The 23,411-nt window shown below is 40.8% G+C and overlaps 1 protein-coding gene across 4 annotated transcripts in view; it reads right to left on the reverse strand.

The window, feature by feature from the left end:
- Positions 1–2,744: 2,744 nt before the first annotated feature.
- The window catches only part of LOC139688598 (TOX high mobility group box family member 4-like), a 245,427-nt gene continuing 224,760 nt past the window's right edge, over positions 2,745–23,411 (reverse strand). For all 4 annotated transcript variants that reach the window (XM_071586141.1, XM_071586143.1, XM_071586142.1 and 1 more), the window contains 5 exons: positions 18,822–19,151; positions 17,773–17,850; positions 17,361–17,552; positions 12,785–13,092; positions 2,745–4,564 (listed from right to left, as the gene is read on the reverse strand). In XM_071586141.1, coding sequence (XP_071442242.1) covers positions 4,498–4,564; positions 12,785–13,092; positions 17,361–17,552; positions 17,773–17,850; positions 18,822–19,151 — 975 coding nt within the window. In that variant the 3' untranslated portion in view covers positions 2,745–4,497. The remainder of the gene's footprint in view (positions 4,565–12,784; positions 13,093–17,360; positions 17,553–17,772; positions 17,851–18,821; positions 19,152–23,411) is intronic.

Raw genomic sequence — 23,411 nt, forward strand, 5'->3', positions numbered from 1 at the left:
ATGAATTGTAGGGTGATGATAGGGTAAATAATAGGGTAATGATAGGGTGAATTTGAGGGTAAATAACAGGGTGATGATAGGGTGAATTGTAGGGTCTTCATTGGGTGAATTCTAGGTTAATGATAGGGCAGATAATACAGTAATGATAGGGTGAATTGTAGGGTGATAATAGGGTAAATAATAGGGTAATGATAGGGTGAATTTGAGGGTAAATAACATGGTGATGTTAGGGTGATTTGTAGGGTCTTCATTGGGTGAATTCTAGGTTAATGATAGGGCAGATAATACAGTAATGATAGGGTGAATTGTAGGGTGATAATAGGGTAAATGATAGGGTAATGATAGGGTGAATTTGAGGGTAAATAACATGGTGATGTTAGGGTGAATTGTAGGGTCTTCATTGGGTGAATTCTAGGTTAATGATAAGGCAGATAATACAGTAATGATAGAATGAATTGTAGGGTAAATAATAGGGTAATGATAGGGTGAATTTGAGGGTAAATAACAGGGTGATGATAGGGTGAATTGTAGGGTCTTCATTGGGTGAATTCTAGGTTAATGATAGGGCAGATAATACAGTAATGATAGAATGAATTGTAGGGTGATGATAGGGTAAATAATAGGGTACTGGATAGGTTGAATTGTAGGGAAATGATAGGGTAAATAATAGGGTGATGATAGGGCACTTGTATTGGGATGATAGGGTGAAATGTAGGGTAAATAATAGGGTAATGATAGGGTGAATTTGGGGGTAAATAACAGGGTGATGATAGGGTTAATTGTAGGGTCATGATTGGGTGAATTCTAGGTTAATGATAGGGTAAATAATACAGTATTGATAGGGTGAATTGTAGGGTGATGATATGTTAAATAATTGGGTAATGATAGGGTGAAATGTTGGGTAAATAATAGGGTATTGATAGGGCATTTATATTGCAATGATAGGGTAACAAAAATGCAACTGGTTGGATGACAATCAGTTGATGGATGGGTGATTATTTCGGATTGAGAGGTCAATGGTAAAGAGATGATGATGATGATGATGTCAGGGGGATGATTGAACACCGACAGGAGCAAGATAGTGTAGATTATGAATAGGTTATGATAGGGTGCTTGCATTTGGTGGGTTGAAAGGGCACTGATAGCACACACGATAGCCAGCTTGAAGTTAATTATAAGTGGAAATCATTCGTCAATATCACACACAAAAATGGAACCGTGATGTTAGTATCAACCTTAAGAATATTCTCTCGACGTTTAACATTTTTACCGACATATTTGAAAGTTTTGGACTCGATCAAAGTATCGGACAATGAAATAATACATGGTGTGCGCATGCATATATATATATACATATATGTATGTATGTATGTATGTATATATATATATATATATATATATATATATATATATATATATATATATACACACATACATATTTATATATATACATATATACATACATATGTATATATATATACATATATATGTATATATATATATATATACATATCTAATTACGTTGACATTATTATATATCCCGTCAAGTGTGCTGGTTTTGCTAAGTAACTGACGCAAGTCCCGACACCCCCAACAAGGCAACGCATAACCCAAAAAAAAAAAAAACATAAGAAAATATACACGAGAAAAACAACAAACGCAATGAGTTTGTACAAGAACAAAAAAACCATAGCAGAGGATATCAAGGTTAACTTTTTTTTTTACGTATATTTCATCTCGGCCAAAAAAAAAAATTTTTTTTTTACAGGATAAAAAAAAAATTATTCGAATCTTTTGATATGCTCTCTTTTTTTCATTCATATTTATTTGTTTATATATATATATATATATATTTATGTATATTTTTTTTTTGGAAATATCATTTTTTATATAATCGTTCAGTTCAAACTATAACTTAATCTACTCATCTACTTCAAACTTCGTTTCGATTCGATATTTTATATTAAAACCACTAAAAGACTAATTAAATGATTTCTCTTTTGACTAATCACTCTCCTCCCCGTCTCCCACCAATCTTAACTCTTTCTCTTTTTTAATTAATTAATTAATTAATGTGCGGAGAGAGGAAAAAAAAATGAATTGACGACAAAAAAAAAAATACTTTTTTCACATTCCCATCACTTGCGACGTCCTGTACGTCACAATATTTAATGTGGATTATTTTAATTATTTTTAAAGGTAAATTCCTCTGTACATTTACAATTCTCCCTCTCCTTCCCACCCTCCCTCCTCCCACTCCCCCTTATTTAAGGAAAAAAAAAAAAAATAGAACAACAAAACGCGCAATCTTCATCATTATCAATATTTATATCTCCTAAATCGATTTTTTTATTTATTAAAAAAAAACCTACGTCCTACTCTCAATCATATATTTTTTTATAATACTATTCAGTTTTTTTAGCATTTCCATCATTTTTCGAAACTTACTTCCTCCATTTCTTTCTCCCCCGATCGGAAGAAGAAGAAAAATCTTCCGAAATCCAACAAAATAAAACAATATCCAGCTCTCTCCCTCTCTGTCTCTCTTGCGCGCACACATACGCAAACACGCAAACAAATCATAGCACAAAAACATGTGACATGTCGTTCCTCACCCCAAGAAAAAAAAACAACATTCTTTTCTCTCATTTTTTTTTCAAATTGGTCCACAACCACACGGTACGATACCGTAATCAAACCGCACACACCGGTCCGATACCGACATAAACACGAGATTCCTAGACCACGCTTCCGTCAATCATCCACCATTTAAATTCCCTCCTACCGTCGACATTCAAATCTCTCAAAAACTACAAAAATAAACATCTTTCCCCAATACGCAACGCCAAACGCACACCAGACAAGAGAAAGATTCATTTAAGAAGGGGGGGCGGAGGGGGGGCGGGAGGAAAGTTTACAATCTTGGTACGAGAAATAAAACCACGGCATTCCACCCCTTTCAACCGAAAAAAAACCGAAACGTACCAGATATTCCATAGAAATACCACAAAACGGTTTTGTTTTCCCTCTCAAACTGTTTCCCTTATACCGTGCAACAAGAGTATACCGATTCCACAAAAGCCTACCGTGAAACCATACCACAAAACGCCCTTCCTTGGTCTACGGCACAGAAAACAAACCAAATTCTCACGTGAACATGTTCCAATCAAATCGGAATTCTTCGCAAATGCCGCAGAAGCTACAAGGTCAGAAAACAATGCCCATTCTATTGCGTACGGTTCGATTTTTAACGACTCATAAAAGCTGAACTATTAGGTCAACTAAGAGCCGAAACATACCGAAGTCTTCGTACCGAGGAAATACCGCGGATTTATACATATATTTATATATAATTCCGAGCGGAAACGTCTGGAATTGTCATCTCGAAAGACGGACACAAAAAAGAGCATTGTATCTTGCCGCAAGGAATAGACACCCGAAAGAGTTGCCTTTGCGTCTGAAACACTGCATATATATTGTGTATACCTCAAGATTGGTAGATCTGATGCCGAAAACACTTGGCAAGAACCGCGGCATGGACCGAAGTGGAAAGTCCGGATGTTCACACACTTAGCACTGCGGGAGAGACAAGACCCTACGGGCGAGGGAGAAACAAAAGAATGTCACAATGCGCAAGAACCCAACCATGAGAGATACAACGTACGCAATTGTGCAACACCCTGTCTAGTAATAGTTTTTTTTTGTTTTTTTATACACACGCAGTCTTGATAATTGATTCGCGCAATCAATCAATCATCACAGGAAGCTCAATTTCTTTTCTTTTTTCAACGTGGTCGATCAGGTCAAAAGGTCATCATATTTCAATCAATGTCCAATTGAATACACTCGTAACCTTGCGTCATACAAAAACAATGGCTTGTTGTCCGTTTGGAGAAATGAGGAATTAGGGAAGCACTGCCTTCAAACGCCGCGCACCAGACGAAACAATATGGGAACGAACATAAAATGAACGCAATGTCAGAACACAAACGCACAATGCGCAACCACCTCATAATGGGAGGGCAGGGTGGCGTCCCATCTTGTTCTTGGCTCTCCATACTCTTAAGTCATCCTCCGGGTCTCAAAAAAATGATCCGCAACAGGTCTCGAACAACGCAACATTGGGGAACACGATTCCAAACAACGACGCAAAACAATTAGAAACAAAAACCAATACCGAACAACGCAAGGAGCGATGCGCAACATTCATCAAGTCCCAAACTTGCGTAACGCCGTCAATGCACCAACAACTGTTGCACTGGTCTTCTGCCCTGCGTACTTGTTGCGTCTGGAGTCCTCTGTAACAATCGAACACGTGCATACGCACATCACACACACTTCCCATCATTCCCTCCGCAATGCAATAGAAGACAAAACCCTGCGTGATCCCGGATGACATAAAACGCAAACGACGCGCAGGGCTTTTGATGCTCTCTCACCAGGGGTGCCCGTGCGCACAGCTCGTCAACGCCCCTTGGCGGACAGCCCCATTTGCGCTTACTTCACCGCGTTGTACGACTGCGCAGAGCCCTGGTTGGAGGCCACCCACGAGCTGAAGACGTCCCTGGAACGCGCAAAAAAAAGAGCGCAAAAATGGAGATATTAGTTTACGGTTATGGGTTTGGCGGGTGGACATTCGTAAAAGAGAGAAACTTGCGTTCTTGCGTAGCATGCGCAAAATAATACCATGTTATAAAATACACAGTGCGCACATCTTACGACAAGAACAAAAAAAGGAATGGAAAAACAACAAAAACAGTGCAAACAAGCATTGCGCAAGAATTATTGTTGAGAGATTAAACATACACACAACAGTACTTCTTTGCGTGACGAATACATCATATCTTGAAACGCAATGTACGAACAGAATGTCCTGGAGCACTTTTGCGTTTGCGTAAAGCCAACTGAGTTAATTTTTAACTCTGCAGTAGATAAAATGAAATCATCATAAAACGTCCACAAGAGAATCCTTTTGCGCAAGTGCCCCAACGCAAGGATATCGTACGCTTGTCCGATCTCCCAAGTTCAGATGTGTTCACTTGCGCCGCAATACTTTGACCAAATTCAAGAAAATTAAAGTCCATTGACACATTTACGCAATGCCCATCTTCGATTGATTTATTCTGTGCGTTGATATTTGCGTTAAACACACTCTCGGTTACATCTGTTGCGTTGATGGATTCGCACATTTAAGTATCGAAGAGCATTTGCAAAACATCTCTTCATTTATTTACAATTGCAAAACCATTTTACTCTCGACGGAATGAGAAATGCGCAAATAATGACAGAGGCAACAACAAGAATTTTGAGAGATTCAGCGTACGCAGCAATAACTATGGAAATAAAACATCTATGTATCTCCCGATACTCTTCAAACCAACAAGAGGAGAGACAACAGCGAGAGAGAGAAAGATAGTGCGTGGATTCCAAGCTTAAAAGATTTATAACTGCGCAAATGAGGGCTAATTTGCGTTCAATTGACCAACCAAACAATCCACACGAAGACTCCTGAAGAATTGCAAGCACTTTAGACTTATTAAATGTTACCTGAAGAAGTTCTGAAGAAGAATATACCTGAAGAGTGAACGATATTACCTGTAGAATATAACCTGAAGAAGTTAAGCTGCCTCTCGATGATTAAATAGATCGCAAATACAGGACGTAATAAAAATTAAAAAAAAAACAATATTCCAATTGGTCCGTCGGCAAAGGGAAAGAGTCGAACCGTGTACTTTCAATGTCCGTACTTATGTTTTCATAAAATTTGAAACATTTATATGGCATGTAGACGGTTTCGTTTCATATATGGGTGTGTGGGATGAAGAATGGAGATGCTGAAATGGACCGAAAGAAGGAAAACAGATGAGGAAGTATAACTTGGTGTGGTGAAAGGCGAAGAGAGGGGTTTGTTGGGAGATATTACTAAGGAGGAGGCAGGAAAAGTGGATGAAGGGGGTATTGATAGGCAATAGTGGGATGTTGAAGACTGTGATAGAGGGGAGAATGTTAGGCAAACGAGGAAAGGGAAGGAACAGGATAGGGGATGAAGGGAGGAGGGAAGTACTCCGAGATGAAGAGGGACCTGATATAGAGTGGGATGTTGTGTTTTGCTAGGGGTCACAAATTATTTAATTAGTAATTATGTCCATCCAAAAACCTACCTTGACCGGTAGATTACCTAATAATAACATATTAATGAGGGCTATTGTAGATTTATGGGTGTGTGGAGAAAAATGGAGAAGGTGAAATGGACCGCAAGAAGGAAAACAAACGAGGAAGTACTTGGTATGGTGAAAGGCAAAGAGAGGGGTTTGTTGGGAGATATTATTAAGGAGGCAGATGAAGAATGGATGAAGGGGGTATTGACCGGCAATAGTGGGATGTTGAAGACTGTAATAGAGGGGAGAATGTTGAGGGCAAACGAGGAAAGGGAAGGAACAGGGGATAGGGATGTTGGCCAGGAGGAAGAAAGTACTCAGAGATAAGAGCGACCTGATTTAGAGTAGGATACTGGACTTTGCTAGGGGTCACAGAATATTTATTTAGTAGCTGTGTCTATCCAAAAACCTACCTTAGCCGGTAGATTACCTAATAATAACATATTAATGAGGGCTATTGTAGATATGTGGGTGTGTGGAGAAGAATGGAGAAGGTGAAATGGACAGAGAAGAAAACAAACGAGGAAGTACTTGGTGTGGTGAGAGGCGAAGAGAGGGGTTTGTTGGGAGAAATCCAATGGAGGCAGGAAAAGTGAATGAAGGGGATATTGATTGGCAGTAGTGGGATGTTGAAGAAGACTGTAATAGAGAGGAGAATGTTAATGGCGAATGAGGAAAGAGTAAGAATAGGGGATAGGGATGTCTTGGATAGGGGATGAAGGGAGGAAGAAAGTACTCAGAGATGAAGAGGGACCTGATGTAGAGTAGGATGTTGTGTTTTGCTAGGGGTCACAAATTATTTAATTAGTAATTACATCCATCCAAAAACCTACCTTAACCGGTAGATTACCTAATAACAATATTTCAGCGCAATTCGCAATCACTAAGCATTAGATTTGATAAAAGACTTTCACGTTCTGAAGCAGGAAGTTACCTATGTACTCATCAATCGGTGTTTCAATAAAAAACCTTAGTTATGACTTCACATCGAACTATACAATTGAAAAAAGGCACTTATATTCACACACAAATGATGTAAACAGGAACGCTCCTAGTTTATCTTAAAAGACTATGATTCTGGTGGTCACTATTAAGATATAACATTTATTTTCCGAAGCTTCAGTGGTTTACCATGATATCGGTGATCTGTAGGACACAGCAACTTGGTCAGGTGACCTCAAACCTATCACACGTCACTGGTGGAACAAATGGCAATTGGAATTAGACTTGAATTAAGTGCAGGGATCGTACATTTTAGGAAGAAAAGGAATTCCCACACAGAACGCCTACTTCAACGGGAACACCGAAATGGAATGTGTAGACTCAATTAAACACAAGCACTTGAAGGCTTGATTACTATCAATCAGAACCTCCCCTGAAGTAAAACACGTAATACAGGGTCGCACCCAAAAGTGGTAGGACTGATTTTCTCTGGCGCGAACGGAGGGGTGGAGGGGGGTCTGCCTGGCAGGGTAAGGTGGAGGGGGCTCTTAGCAACAGACCGACACTGACCTCAATCGCCTGCGGGCTGTCGTTGAGTGAGGACACCGTTTTTAGTGAAGCAAGTTTATTGTCCGCGTCGAAAAACAAAATGAATCTGAATTTAGAGCAACGTTATTCCGTGAAGTTTTGTGCGAAACTCGGGAAGACGGCAACTGAGATCCAACAAATGATCAAGCAGGCTTATGGGGACACTGCCTTAAGCCGTTCCACAGTATTTGAGTGGCACAAGTTGTTTAAAGAGGGTAGGGAGCTCGTTGAAGACGACCATCGCTCCTGACGGCAAGAACCGACGTGAATGTGGACAGAGTGAGGACACTGCTGAACACAGACCGAGGCTTAACCAGTCCAGAAAAAATTGCAGACCAGTTGGGTCTGTCTGCATCCAACGTCCAACACATTATTTCACAGGATTTGGCCAACCGCAAGGTGTGCGCCAAGATGGTGCCGAAAATTCCGAGTGTCGACCGACATCTCCTGGCCAAATACGGCGTTGCCACGTTTCCGCACCCGCCCTATTCTCCCGATCTGGCACCACCGGACTTCTTCTTCTTCCCCCTGGTGAAAAGACAGCTCAAGGGACGACGTTTTGACTCGATAAAGGCCGTTCAAGAGGCTTCGACGAGGGTCATCAACGGAATCCCCAAAGAAAATTTCCAGCGGGCGTACGGGGAATGGGAGCAACGTTTTACTAAGTGTGTAGCAGCTCAAGGAGCATACTTTGAAGATTATTTAGTCGATGTAAGTATATCAATGAAATCCTTGTAAAAAAATTAGTCCTACCACTATTGGGTGCGACCCTGTATTATACTATTTGGGTGGGGGGGAATATGTGGTGGACAAGATATAACAAAAAATTGGGATTTATTAGAGGAGTACTTTGATGTGAATGTGTGATGAAAAGGTCAAATAGGGAGAGAAATGTTATCTGTCGTTGGTTAAGGCCTCATTTATAGAATAATATGCTAGAAGTAAATATTGTAAATGGGATCCTCACGGATTAGGATAAGTGATTGGGGAATTGAATCGCGATTGCAGTGTAGATGGGAGCATTTAGAATTGTGAAAGTGTTGTAATGATAAACTTAGTAGCGTCTCAAACCTATTATTAGAGCAGCTAGGCTATTGATTAATCATTTAGGGTGAATTTTAAACATTACAGATTGCATTTCACCCGCTTAAATTGGAAATATGGACGTCTCTTCAGCGGTAATGTCATTGAAAATGTGTTATTACCCCCATCGTACTACCGTATGAGAGATCGTATCAATAAAATTAGAGATATTAAGTGCAGAACAGATAGATTTAAGATGTAATTTCTCCCACAACTGATAAGGGATGGGAATAACATTGTCCAAATGCGGTAGTGTCATATTCGGATCAAAATTAGTCTGGTACATATTCACCACCTGCCATACACCAGTGCCTTGCAGCCTACTTAGATAAATCAAACATTAAATTCACTTAGAAATGTTAGAAAACCATTTACTGATCGACTTGCTAAAACTACTGTATAAGGTTGGGCCTCTGTAAACCTGACGGTTTACAGAAAAACAAGAGAATGGTCATCCGATCTAACCTAACTGAATCTATTAATGATTTCCCTACCGACTTTCATTCATATCTCTCCAGTTCTTATTCCCATAATGCTTTTTCTCTTCAATCATTTCCTCCACACGTACTTACATGTATTGAACAACACAGGTGATAATGGACACCCCATGCCATACTCCTCTTCCTAACACCGCCCATCTGATCCCTCAACCACACCTAATTTACATTAATAAGTTATAATTACGATTAGTCTCCTGTCCCAAATCCAATCTATTCCTGTTTTCTGCAATATACTCATTAGTTTTTCCCAATTCACTCTATCAAATGGCTTTTCTATAATCATACGAAACAGGCAAATACATCTCCTGGTTGTGTTCTATATAACTTTCGATTAATAATCATATTATTACTGCAATTGCATCACATGCGAACCTCTCCCCTTCCTAAACCCATAAACTGATCATCCCCTAAGTATTAATCATTTACCCTACTCTTTTCATCCTTTTGTTTATGATCCTGAGAACAACTTTAGCTGCGTGGGATATCAAACTAATTGTCCTGTAATCCTCACATGATGTAGCCTTTACCTTTTTAATAGGAATATAGGAACTAAAACTGATCTCACAAAGTCTTCTGGCCAGATTCCCTCCTCATAAATACTACGAATCAGCCCATATAACCTCTTAGAATCCCACATTTCCCTAAACATTTCAATAGTTCCGCTGAAATGTTATCCACCCCCACAGCCTTATTGAGTTTCTATCTCGTCATCAAAGAGTATGCCATGAAACACTAAGCTATTCTCCTCTACGTCATGTTCCTTTTCCATGTCTAACTTTGTTGGTTTATAAAGTAGATACACCATTCATTTAATGAAGTTTATACATGAATTACTAATGAAAATGCTTTCCAACAAACCAGCAGAATCTTCTACAGATTTTTGTATCAAGGTATTCCAACGGTAAATGCATTCTACATCAAAATTAATTTCTAAGCACAGTGAAATCAATCATAGGAAAAAGTAACAGTGAACCACAATGACTTTTGGGAAATGCAGTTTTTCTGAATATATTTTGCCCAATATTAACTTGTTTTAATCAAATTTCTCCAATACAGTTCCACAGACATTTCCCACACGTATTCGACATACGAGCTATTCTCTTAGAGTGACAACTATGCTATATTCTGTTATGTTTATGGGCACAAATCTATCCTTATTGAACTGGCAAGAGTAGAAATGGGATGGGATCTTTTTATCAGAAGCCCATTATTGCAATTTTTTGGGTCTAAGCTCTTTACTATACAGTTCTTCAATATATATTCATTCCATCTCTCTTGGATCTTTCCTGCGTCAACTATTACCTTCCCTGCCTTATCTCTAACTGTTAGCATAGCTCTTCCTTTCTTACTTCCCGATAACGATTTAACTTTGCTATACAGCGCACCGATTTCACCCTTCCTCTGCAGACTTCCCATATCCTCGCACTGCGTCTTCCACCATGCTTCTTTTGCTTTATTTGTTGCCCGCCTCAATTTATTTTTTTAATTCTTTGTACTTCCTTAACTCTGAGCTTGCATATTCTTCCATTTCCCTCTCCCACCTTATCTTTCTAATCATCTCGTCCATAAATCCAATAGCTTCCTCGTCCTTTTACTTATCAACAGTTCCTGTATTGATAGATTCTTTTGTGGCTTTCGACACCCTCCCATGATTCACTCCTCTGTTAACTAATTCGGGAAATAAGACTCTTCTCAATTCTAAGTCTTCAATTGCCAGACTCCTTCCTCATCTTACGAATGCTACGAATCTGTCCTTTTCATACCCTACCTCACGTCAAACAATACACACGACTATTGATTCAGAGAAACATACGTTCCATCCATTGTCTCATTCCACCATTGCTTCCTTTGAGTAGCTTCAGGCCTGATGTGGTGGAAGTCGAACATAATGAATAACGTTCAAGCTTATATACATTCAAGCTTATATACGTTCAAGCTTATATACCTTCCAGAAGGGGTGGAGAGGACGTGGTAGGAAACGAGAAATAACGGAAACAGCGTATTGAACCTAAAGACTATATATACTGTGTGTGTTTTTTAACAAGATCAATACGCTGTTTCCGCTATTTCCTGTAAATTTCACCCTTGTCTTTCCCTTCACCCCCTTCCTCCCCCTCTCCACCCCTTCCGGAAGGTATATAAGCTTGAACACAACTTGACTTGGTCACCTGATGATGATGTAATACATCGAAACCCGGTCGTAAATATACAAAATTTCTATCAAGTGGAAAAGTGCTACGATCAGTTATTCATTATGCTTCCTTTGCTTTATTTCTTGCACGCCTCAATTTATTTTTTTAATTCTTTGTACTTCCTTAACTCTGAGCTCACAAGTTCTTCCATTTCCTTCCCCCACCTTATCTTTCTAATCATCTCGTCCATAAATGCGATAGCTTCCTCCTCCTTTTACTTATCAACAGTTCCTGTACAGATATTTTCTTTTATGGCTTTCGACAACCCTCACAAGATGCAGTCCTCCGTTAACTAATTTGGGAAATAAGTTCACCTCATAACAAAGTCTTCAATCACCAGACTCCTTACTCCGCAGACTTTTTATATCCCCGCACTGCGTCTTCCACCATGCTTCTTTTGCTTTATTTGTTGCCCGCCTCAATTTATTTTTTTAACTCTTTGTACTTCCTTAACTTTGAGCTTGCATCTTCTTCCATTTCCTTCTCCCACCTTATCTTTCTAATCATCTTGTCCATTAATCCAATAGCTTCCTCCTTCCTTTACTTATCAACAGTTCCTGTATTGATAGTTTCTTTTGTTGCTTTCGACACCCCTCCCATGATTCACTCCTCCGTTAACTAATTTGGGAAACTAAGCCTCATCTCACAATAAAGTTTTCCATCGCCAGACTCGTTCCTCATCGTACGAATGCTACGAATCGGTCCTTTTCATACCCTACCTCACGTCAAACTCTACCTCAACATACACAACTATTGCTTCAGAGAAACGTACGATCCATCCAAGGACTTGGACAAAGTAAATAAATACAAGGAATATCACGGTTAATCATCTAACGGATGCCAAAGTGCGCACAGACTGCATTGCGCAAGTGTAATTGGTAATTCGCAATCTTCTAATAGTACTACTACTACTTTCAAAAAGCTGAAATTAGAAACACACTCATTCCAGTATTTTTTATAAATTTCAACCAGGTTGCATTACTATGGAGACGGTTGCGCTTGTGCATCCGAGAGTAATTCTCCTTGTGCAAAACGTATAGGTCTACGTGAAGTTAAGGGGCATTGCGTCAAAGTTGACCACTTCCGAGTTTAAATGCAAATTTCACCTTGCGGACAGAATCGTTGGACATAGCAGATGATTTGGGTCTGCGTGTTGTTTGACCTTGCGGCGCATGACTTACAAATGGTCTTTGATATGCCGAAACGACCCAATATACCAAACATACAACCAATCTACAGACTTGGACAAAGTAAATACAAGGAAAATCACAGTCTAATGTATCTTGTATTGCGCACAGACGATGCCATTGCGCTTGCGTACCTGCAATGGGACACGACGCACTCGTTACTGCAGTATTCATCCTCCCACTCGGAGTTCGGCACGGCCTGGTTTGGGCAGCCGACTCGGATGCAGGCGTTGGGCGATTGCGGTACGCCTCCGCCGCCTTCCATTCCACCCCCACTGCCGCCCTGAGGCGGTTGCTGCTGCTGACCGTTGTTCTGCGGCGCGGGTTGTTGCTGTGCCGACGCTTGTTGTTGCCCGTTGCCCTGTTGTCCGGCAGACGGAGACATGCCACCGGCGTTTCCGCCGGATACCATCTGTCCGCCCATCGAGGCACCGTTGTCATCCTGCGCAAGAGAAGGCAATGCTTGCGTTGTACACGCAACGAAGGAAAATCTTTTCTTCGACCGCTAAAATGAACCGGTTGTATTTTTTGGGCTTGTTTTGAAATTTTTTTTTTATGTTTTGCGTGGATACGAATGGACTTTGATGGAGGAAACGAGATTTGGTCGCGTCTTTTGAAAGGTTATACACTCTTCCATTGAAACGCAAGGTCTTCAAATGCCGTACTGACTTGCGTTGCGCTGAGGAAAACCAGTTTATACGTGGTCTGACCGATAAATGCGCGAACTGGGGCATCTGGGGGCCATTACGCATACTATAGCCCAAACTACAAGCGACGTTAGTTGCCAGAGTAACCCCAATGCGGAGCTGTCTTTGTGCTTGGTCGCTAATCCATCTGTGCGTATGGTAGGCCAGTTATGTTATAGTTCCAGTTGTCCTTGTTTTACTACTGTTTGTCGTCGAATAAACGGAAATTGATAATGAAATCAATGGAGCAACGGTGCAACATACCAAGCACTTCGATGGTGAAGTACAGTGGTAATAATTATCGTAAGAAATTAAATTGAAATGTACTGTTTAGCAACGGTTGATAATAATGCTCTGACTAGAAGAAGAGATGACATTCCTTTTCCCAAGTGGATTAATGAGCGTTTTATTAGAAAGATGGCCGGAGACAAGACATGGCATAGACAGATTAAGATGCAAGGTCTCTTTTTTAAGAACTTCTAAGATCGACCTGCGTTGTTTGACGTTGATACAACATTGATCGTGTGTGCAATGGTCCCTTGTCCTTCTTCTTATTGATCAGATCAGTCATTATAGTAAACCCTGATCCGAATGATATTAGCTGAACAGTGAACAATTTCAATGGAAACTCAACACTGCCCACACACAGACTAATATTATAAACGGACTCAAGGCAATGGACATGGGCATAGATACTTGATGACACAGCAATGACACAATCAATGCTTCCTGTAACACATTCAGAGGGCACTGTCATTGTCCGCCATTGTCTCCTGGCAATGAATTCAAATCACCATTGATCCTAAGATGATCTCAAACCTCATCTTTATTATTCTTACGATAGATCTGGGTCTTTTTGCGACTTTAATCCAATATATATTCCCAAAATAAAATGCGAATTAAAAATGTGATGATTAGGGACATATGTATACACATTACTTGGGCACAAGATGTTGTTTGGAAGGTACGAGAATGAAAAAGCAAAGAAATAATGACAATAGAAAACTAATTGAGAAAGGCTATTAACTGCTGATGTCATGACAAGATGTTTTTCTAAGACCTTCTATCCAACCTCCTCTGTTTTGACGTTGGTACAACATTGATCGTGTGTGCAATGGTCCATTGTCCTTCCTTACTGATCAGATCAGTCATTATAATAACTGTGATCCGAATGATATTAGCTGAACAGTGAACTGAATTTCAATGGAAACTCAACACTGCCCACACACACTAATATTATAAACCGACTCAAGGCAATGGACATGAATCCATGATGACACACCAATGATACCATCAGTGCATCTGCTGTACATAATTCAGCGAGCATTGATATGTTCTCTTCCAGTTTCTGGCATTAAAAAATTCAAATCACCTTAGATCCTTTCATCGCAATCCTCCTCCTTATTAATCTTAAAATAGATCTCGCCTCCCTTTGGGACTTTTCAACCTATATATTCCCAAAATAAAATGCAAATTGGAAATAAGTGATGTGGAAGGGACATTGTATATATCACTGGGCAAAAGACGATATGTGTGGAAGAAGGGACGGAATAATAAATAATAAAGCCAAGAAGACACTAAGATAGAGAAGTAATTGAAAAAAGCCCTAAAATCAACTGTTGGGTCTTCTTTGAAGGAGAACTTCCGAGGGAAGAGGCTGTATTATGTCTGCTATACTCGTCTATAATATGGGAGATCCAGTTGAGGTAGATCTCGCCTTATTTGGGACTTTAAATCGTATATTCCCAACAAACCGAACGGTATTAGGGTTAACCCTGTGAAATTTATCCATGATGGAAAGGAAACAAACTATGCAAATTTCACTTGAATAGAGATTTATTCACGACCCGGGTTTCAAACACTTAATGTCATCTTCAGGTCTGAAGATGACATTAAGTGTTTGAAACCCGGGTCGTGAATAAATCTCTATTCAAGTGAAATTTGCATAGTTTGTTTCCTTTCCATCGTATATTCCCAAATTAAAATGCTAATTGAAAATGTGTTAATTACGGACATATATATATATATATATTACTAGGGCACAAGATGACTTGTGGAAGGTAGGACAATAAAAAAAGCAAAGAAATAATAATGACAATAGAAAATTAATTAATCAGATCAGTCATTATAATAAACTCTGAACCGAATGATATTAAGCTGAATAGTCAACTGAATTTCAATGGAAAATGAACAGTGCACACACACAGGCTAATATTTTAACCGACTCTAAGCAATGGACACACCAATGACACAATCAATGCCTCTTGTAACACATCCAGAGGGCACTGTCATTGTTCCCCGTTGTTTCTGGCATTAAAAAATTCAATTTTCACCTTGATCCTTTGATCATTATTTTCCTTATTAATCTTAATAGATCTCTGCCCATTTGTGACTCTTTCCTATATTCCCAATGAAAATGCAATTGAAAACGTGATAATTAGGGACAAGTATGTATTACTTGGGCACAAGATGTGTGGAAGACACAATAATAGAGCAATGAAACGGCGATAGAACACTAATTAAAAGCCTTAATAACGGCCCTTAATTGAAGGAGGACTTCCAAGGGGAAGGTCCTTCATTACTAAACAGTAGAAATGAAAAGAAGAAGAAGACAGAATATAAGAAGAAGGCATAGAGCTATACTACAAATATGGAGTACTATTGAGTACTTCTACACAGTACTAAGTACTTTGAATAAGAAGGAAGGACATCAGAATCTAAGATGTAGGAGACTTAAATTTAAAGCGAGATAAAGTTTATAAACGACCTAAGTTTGCGTATTCATTCAGACAGACCTTGTACGGACGCAATTGACCAGCTGAACCATTCAGAGAGCATTTAGATTGTACGCAGTTGTTCCTGGGCAATGAATTCAAACGCAATTGATCCTTTTATCACCATACAGGGTTCGTCCGGAAAATAAGTGTACTGAGCTCAGGAAAAGAAATGTATTACACTTTTACATATCTTAAGCTAATATTCCTCAAAATAGGACCCTTGTGAGTCGATACACTTGTTCCAGCGGCGTTCCCATTCCTGGAACGCTCCCGCGAAGGCATCATCGGGAACCTCTCGAAGACTCGTCGTCGACCACTTCTCTGCCCTCCACGAACATCTTGTGCCACCGAAAGATCATGTTTCTGGACATGGCTGACTCCCCGTAAGCCTGGTTAATCATACCGACAGTTTCGGTAGACGATTTCCCAAGCTTTACCGCAAATTTGATGGAATAACGCTGCTTCGGCATCGCGTTCCGTGACGTGGGTCGAGCGTGGAGGTTCGCGTTAACAGAGCTCCTCACTACACCACAGCTCAGAGCCGACTGCCTTTTTCAGTGTCGCTTGCCAACATACCCCCCTCCAATTGCAGCCCGTCAGAGCGGTGCTGGGTGCGCCTGGAGCGGCGCGCCCAGCCCAGGAGTCAGTACACTTACTTTCCGGACGAACCCTGTACTCCTTATTAATCTTATAATAATAGATCTCTCCTCCTTTGGGAGTTTTAATCGTATATTCCCAATAAAAATACAATTAAAAATGTGATCACTGGGGGCATTGCGTATCACTTGGGCACAAGATAATGTGTGGAAGAGACAGAATAGAGCAAGAAACAACGATAGGAAACTGATTGAAAGCCTCTTAACTGGACTGCCTTTGAGGAAGGAAGACTTCCAAAGGGGAGAATGACTTATATACATTAAACAGTGGAAATGAATGGAAGAAGCAGAAGATGGAATAAATAAGAAGGAGAAGGCATAGATAGGCATACTACGAATTAAGAGAGCGAGGACTATGAACAAGGAAGGACAAAACTGATGACGTAGACTCTAAATTTAAAGCAAAGTAACGTTTTAATGGCCTCAGTTTGCAAATTTATCGAACAGACCACAAAAACCGAAACGAAATAGATAACAAACACAGATCTTTACTCACGGATGACATTTGCGCATTTGAAAAAGCCCAGTTTGTACGCGCAAGAGACACTACAAACTAAGAGGAATGGGATTTTTGGGGGTCGCGACCCTTACCTGGTGCGTACTCTGGTTGTTAACTTGGTGCGGGTGGTGAATTTGGTGATGGTGCATGTGTGGAGGCGAATTGGTGGCCATCATGGCACCGCTCGGCGTCGAAGGAGACTGCGGAGGTGCCAGAGACGATGCCGGCGGCAGGAGATTGCCACCTCCTGGTGCCATGTGGTACCCAGGGTGTACCATGCCGTCCTGGAAGGGAGGGAGGGGGGGGGGGGGGGAAATTTCTTAGAATTATTTGGTGCCAACATACCGCAAAACTTCGGCACGGTAATATTTTTTTACATTATCAAATGAGGAATTGGCAATGAGAGACGATCAGTATTATTACAATATGCAATTACAATTTTTACATTAAATGAAGTGGTTTTAATTAATGATTTCAGACTCGATTTTGCGTCTCAAAACTTACCTGCTGCATATACTGCGTCGGCATCATTGCGTTCTGCTGTTGCATTGAATTGCGCGCCATGGAGCTCAGCATCATAGCCTGGAAAAACAACAACGCGCAAGTGGGGTCAATACACTTCCGTGCTCACACACACAATCAGATATACCACTCCCAAATCACTCTGAACGCACAGAAACAACGCAAGGACACGCAAACAAATGGGAAAACACAAAAATGTCTCCAAAAACTGGATTAGCATATGTATTTTCGTATTCATTTGGTTAATTCATGGAAATTGGTTAAAAAATCAGTGATTCAAGGGTGCGTTTAGAATGTAATGCAATTATTTTTTTATCCCAGGGGGAAAGTAGAAAGGGGAGAAGTATTTACCCATCATTACTTGACGTGGCGAAGTTTAAGAAATTGCAATGAAAAAACTGCATTTGTTGGAGACGGTGCTTTTCCAATCAGAAATGCGCACCAACGCACACTTGGGTGCGTATTCCACGTTTAAAAACCAACAAATTGCGCTTCGAATCGCTTTAAAACTAACTGGCTTTGACAGATCTGTCCCTAGATGACTTATTTCCACTTCCCCAACCTCGGAGAATAGAGATTTGCATCAAACAAGGATGTTATGCCATGCGCAAACGTCTATTTTGCGGAGAAGGACATCAACCACAATATGGAAGGATTTTTTAAAATGAAGTTACAAAGAGGGCATTGCGGATGAAAGCTAATTGAATTAACAAGTACAGTATGATGGGCTGGAGCAATGGATGGAAGGGGAAGGTGGGGAGAGAATTCCAAAGGGACGGGTTTGGATGGGAAGCGTTAGAAGGGTGGGAATAATAATGTAGAAGGTGATGGGGGTGGAGGGGGGATGAAAATATAATTGGAGCAGGGTAATTAATGCCTAATATTGAATCCTGGCCAATTCCAGGACTCCAGGAGCCATATATATGCCTGCTCTATTGTACTGAGTTAAGAGGTGAGGTGGTAAACTCTTTCTTTTGATTGCGTTTACACGAAGAAGAGCCAGGGGAGTGTGTTGCTAGTGGTGTCCTCACCTGCTGTTGGTCCTGGTGCAGGAAGTTGGGCTTCTTGGCGAGAGGGCTCAGTTGACCTCCGCTGTTGTTGGTGGCGACGTGGGATGGAGGGGATGAGGAGGAGGACGAGGAGGGGGGTGAGGAGAAGGGGGGAGGGTAGAAGGGGGGTGGAGGGGGAGGGGGTGGCTGCGGGACGTGCTGCTGCTGGGAAGAGGGCGACGACGTCGACGGGGGATAGCCAGGGTACAGCACCTCCGACTCACTGGCACCCTTCGACACCAGGCTCGCCCTGTACAGCGCCAGGGCCTTCAAGTACTCCTTCTTGGCCGCCTCCGTCTTCTTCTTGTACACCTGCCAAAGGACAAAGGACGCGTGTCAGTCTAAACGGAAGCGAATGACGAGACGGGAGCAGATGACGCAGCAATAGCAATGCAGTTAATAGGCACACTACGCGGAGATGGCCCTTCAAAAGAGATTGGTACAATCAAGGGGAATGATTGACGCAACTTGCTTGTATTAATGTTGCACAGGCAAGGGAAACAAGTGATGACTTATGCAAAGTGGTGGTACAACATTAGGGGAGGGAACCACCGATGCCTTGCTGGCATTGCTGCATTCAGAGGAACCATTATTGTCTCGTGTTATGTTCATTGTTGAGACAACGCACAACAATTAATCCCTCATGTTCATTGTTGATGCAACGCATAACAATTAACCCCTCACATTCATTGTTGAGCCCACGCAGAGCAATTAATCCCTCACGTTCATTGTTGAGACCATGCATAACAATTAATCCCTCATGTTCATTGTTGAGACCACGCAGAGCAATTAATCCCTCACGTTCATTGTTGAGCCCATGCAGAGCAATTAATCCCTCTGGTTCATTGTTGAGACCATGCATAACAATTAATCCCTCACGTTCATTGTTGAGCCCACGCAGAGCAATTAATCCCTCACATTCATTGTTGACGGAACACATAACAATTAATCCCTCACGTTCATTGTTGAGACCATGCATAACAATTAATCCCTCTCATTCATTGTTGACGGAACACATAACAATTAACCCCTCACATTCATTGTTGAGAACATGCATAACAATTACAGCATTATAAATATTCTTTGTTTATTTCAAGGACAACACCTGATGTCACAAATACATACATTGTTGGAACAAGAGGAGCAATGGATGGTCTAACAAGCATTATTGCACACAAGGAGGAACAATTGTTGCCACAAATATACACATTGTTTCACCCAGAGGAACAATCGATGCCTCAAGTACATTTTTTAATTCCGTGGCAACGATTGGCGCTTCAAATAAATAAATTGTTCAATCAACAAGAACAATGGATGGCTGGCAGACACATTGTTGCGACCAAGGTGCAAACATTTACACCTCAACTCCATTGTTCTGCCTAGAGAAACAACTGACTCTTCCTCAAGCTTCTCAAGTGTCTCGGCCAACTGCGATGGTTTCTTTCTGTTCATTTCTTTGTTGAGTGATAATCCGAAGACTGCACTTTTGGCCTTTGATCCACGCTCCACAAAGAGTGACTGAGGACAGATGAAGATTGCCATAAACACCCGACCAAAAGGCTTAACTGCATGAACCCATGACCTCTCATCGTTTTGACAGGGGGGGGGGCGCGACGTAACCCCAGTGCACGCCAGGGCCGGCGGGACAAAATGACGACGAAGATGGTGAAGAAATGAAATGGCAAAGTAATAAATGACGAATTATAAACGATTACTTCCAGCCACTGATACGAAGAGCACCTCCATTGAGATTAACTTTGCTATGCGCAAAACAACCGCAATAAAGGGATTCTCACCTTTACAAATACACAGCAAAACACTAATAGGACGCAAAGGGTTTTATCACTACATGCCTTAATCTCACGCAGATCAAACTAAGTTGATTTCTCCCTATTTCTTTGCGCAATAAACGCAATAACTCACTTCACTAAAGAATTTGCCTCAAATTAATTGAATTCCCAGCCAACTGACACCATTAACGAAACACCTATTCACCATTGAATCACTGGAGAATGGTAACATTTCTCTACAAGTCATATATGCAAACGTTTTCCCGGTTATGCAACATTTCTCCTCTCACGGCGGACAGACTAAGCCACGGTTGGCATACCATTTGCAGGTTGAATGCCAATGTTTATCAAAAGACCCTCGACTCAACTGATTAAGTGAGATACAAGCATTGGTTATAACTCTCATTGATTGATTGATGATTTCATTGATTAAAACAATAATATTCACAACAGACACACAACTATCTGTTAAAAAGTTTAAATCTTTTTTTCCCCGAGCTTAAAAAATAGTTTACAATACGATTAAAATATCATAGATTATCACCATCAGTCCTTTGTTCAAACTCACTCTTTTTCTTAGAGATAAAACTGTTTTTTTTTATTTTTTTTTAAAAATAAAAGGATTATTGCAACATTTGCTAGAATAATATCGTCTATTCTCCTCTCTCCAGAGTTCCGTTAAATAAATATGGTAGTAGTATTTACAGGAGGAGACCGACAGATGCCAAGACCATTAAGAATGGACAGGAAAGGATGAAGGGTGGAGAGAGAAACCCGGCGTCGGCATTAGCCTACTACTCTATATAAAAGGCGCCAAGGGGTCAAACAGTGTAACGTCCCATCAGACGGACGGTGTACTTAATCAAAGTGATCTCCACTAAGTAATTTAAGTAGGGAAACCACTGAAAAATATTCAAAACCGCCGGGATTTGAACCCGAGCCCTCTGGGTGGGAAGCCAGTGCATTAGCCCCCGCACCAATCCTGTTCCCCTTAAAGAAACATTTACATTGTGATGGAATTACTTCAAAGGAATGCTTTCAACTCGGGTCATATTCCATAAAGGATATAGAGAGACAATTTGAATGTAATATACATAAGAATTTCATTAAGTGACAAAATGCTTTCGATTTTTTTAAGAAACCAGTGAATCTCTGCCAATTTTCAACCAATAAGGGGCAGATTAGTATTTGGGCAACCTAATGGGATACGGGCTCCGATTGGAGCAGTTTGATTACCTAACGTCGACACAACCTTCGGGAAACTTCAGTTTAAACAAGAGGCAAGTCCGCTAAGTAGATTGCTCCAATGAGAGAGCTGCTCTTTTGTGCCTTCAAAACTCTCTTTTGGTCTTTTAGGTCTCCGGATCGCATTAATGGATCCAGAGCTCTTATTTATTCAACTCAATATCCTCTCAAAATAAAAGCATATCCTTCGATCAAACTCCATAGCTTATTAGTCTTACGACTAATGTGAAGAGTCACCTTTGACCCTAATTGCAACCAGCTGCCTCTGTGCCCCCCATCTCAAACACACCCCACTCTCCCTCTCTCTCTCTCTCCAGAAAAAAATTATTACGAATGATACTAGGGTAGGCTGCAAACTAATGCAAAAAAATGCTTGTAGACTATACATACAAAATGACCTCCTGAAGCACTCCTGGTCTGATGGCATGTGGAAGTAACATTCCTCCCCCTCAACACACAAACTAAGGTTTGAGGTTGGGCTGAAAACTAAAGCAATCAAATGCTCGTAGACAATACAAACAAAATGATCTTCAGATGCCCTCCAGGCCTCTGGCACGTGGAAGTAACATTCCTGCCCCTCAATACACAAGCTAAGGTTTGAGGTTAGGCTGAAAACTAAAGCATTCAAATGCTCGTAGATCACAGACAAAATGATCTTCGGATGCCCTCCTAGCATGGTGGCATGTGGAAGTAACATTCCTCCCCTCAACACACAAGCCAAGGTTTGAGGTTAGGTTGAAAACTAAAGCAATCAAATGCTCGTAGATCACAGACAAAATGATCTTCAGAAGCACTCCTAGTCTGGTGGCATGTGGAAGTAACATTCCTCCCCTCAACACACAAGCCAAGGTTTGAGGTTAGGTTGAAAACTAAAGCAATCAAATGCTCGTAGATCACAGACAAAATGATCTTCAGATGCCCTCCTGGTCTGGTGGCATGTGGAAGTAACATTCCTCCCCTCAACACACAAGCCAAGGTTTGAGGTTAGGTTGAATACTAAAGCAATCAAATGCTCGTAGATCACAGACAAAATGATCTTCAGATGCCCTCCTGGTCTGGTGGCATGTGGAAGTAACATTCCTCCCCCTCAACACACAAGCTAAGATTTGAGGTTAGGCTGAAAACTAAAGCAATCAAATGCTCGTAGATCACAGACAAAATGACCTTCAGATGCCCTCCTGGTCTGGTGGCATGTGGAAGTAACATTCCTCCCCCTCAACATACATGCACAGGTTTGAGGTCGTTGTATTCATACAGTGTGGCATTTTTAAGAAGCGGATGAAGTATGGAGACTTGTTCTAGTGTTGTGTGCAAAAACTGTCAACAATTGCGAGTTTAAACAGGGTGACTATGAAACATTGACTCCTACTGAGATTCAATCGTTGTTTAGAGACTGTCTATGGTGACAATGCTGTTGTTAGGTCCACTGTTAATCTGATGGGTGGTAAAATTTCGTGGTTGTGAGCCTAGAAAATAGTCATAATTGTTGATGAACTTTCTTTTGACTGTGTTTTGGGATGCTCAGGGAGTTTATGCG

The sequence above is a fragment of the Hetaerina americana genome, unplaced genomic scaffold, assembly GCF_022747635.1.
Source record: "Hetaerina americana unplaced genomic scaffold, ioHetAmer1.1.p SCAF_205, whole genome shotgun sequence".
Lineage (NCBI taxonomy): Eukaryota > Metazoa > Arthropoda > Insecta > Odonata > Calopterygidae > Hetaerina > Hetaerina americana.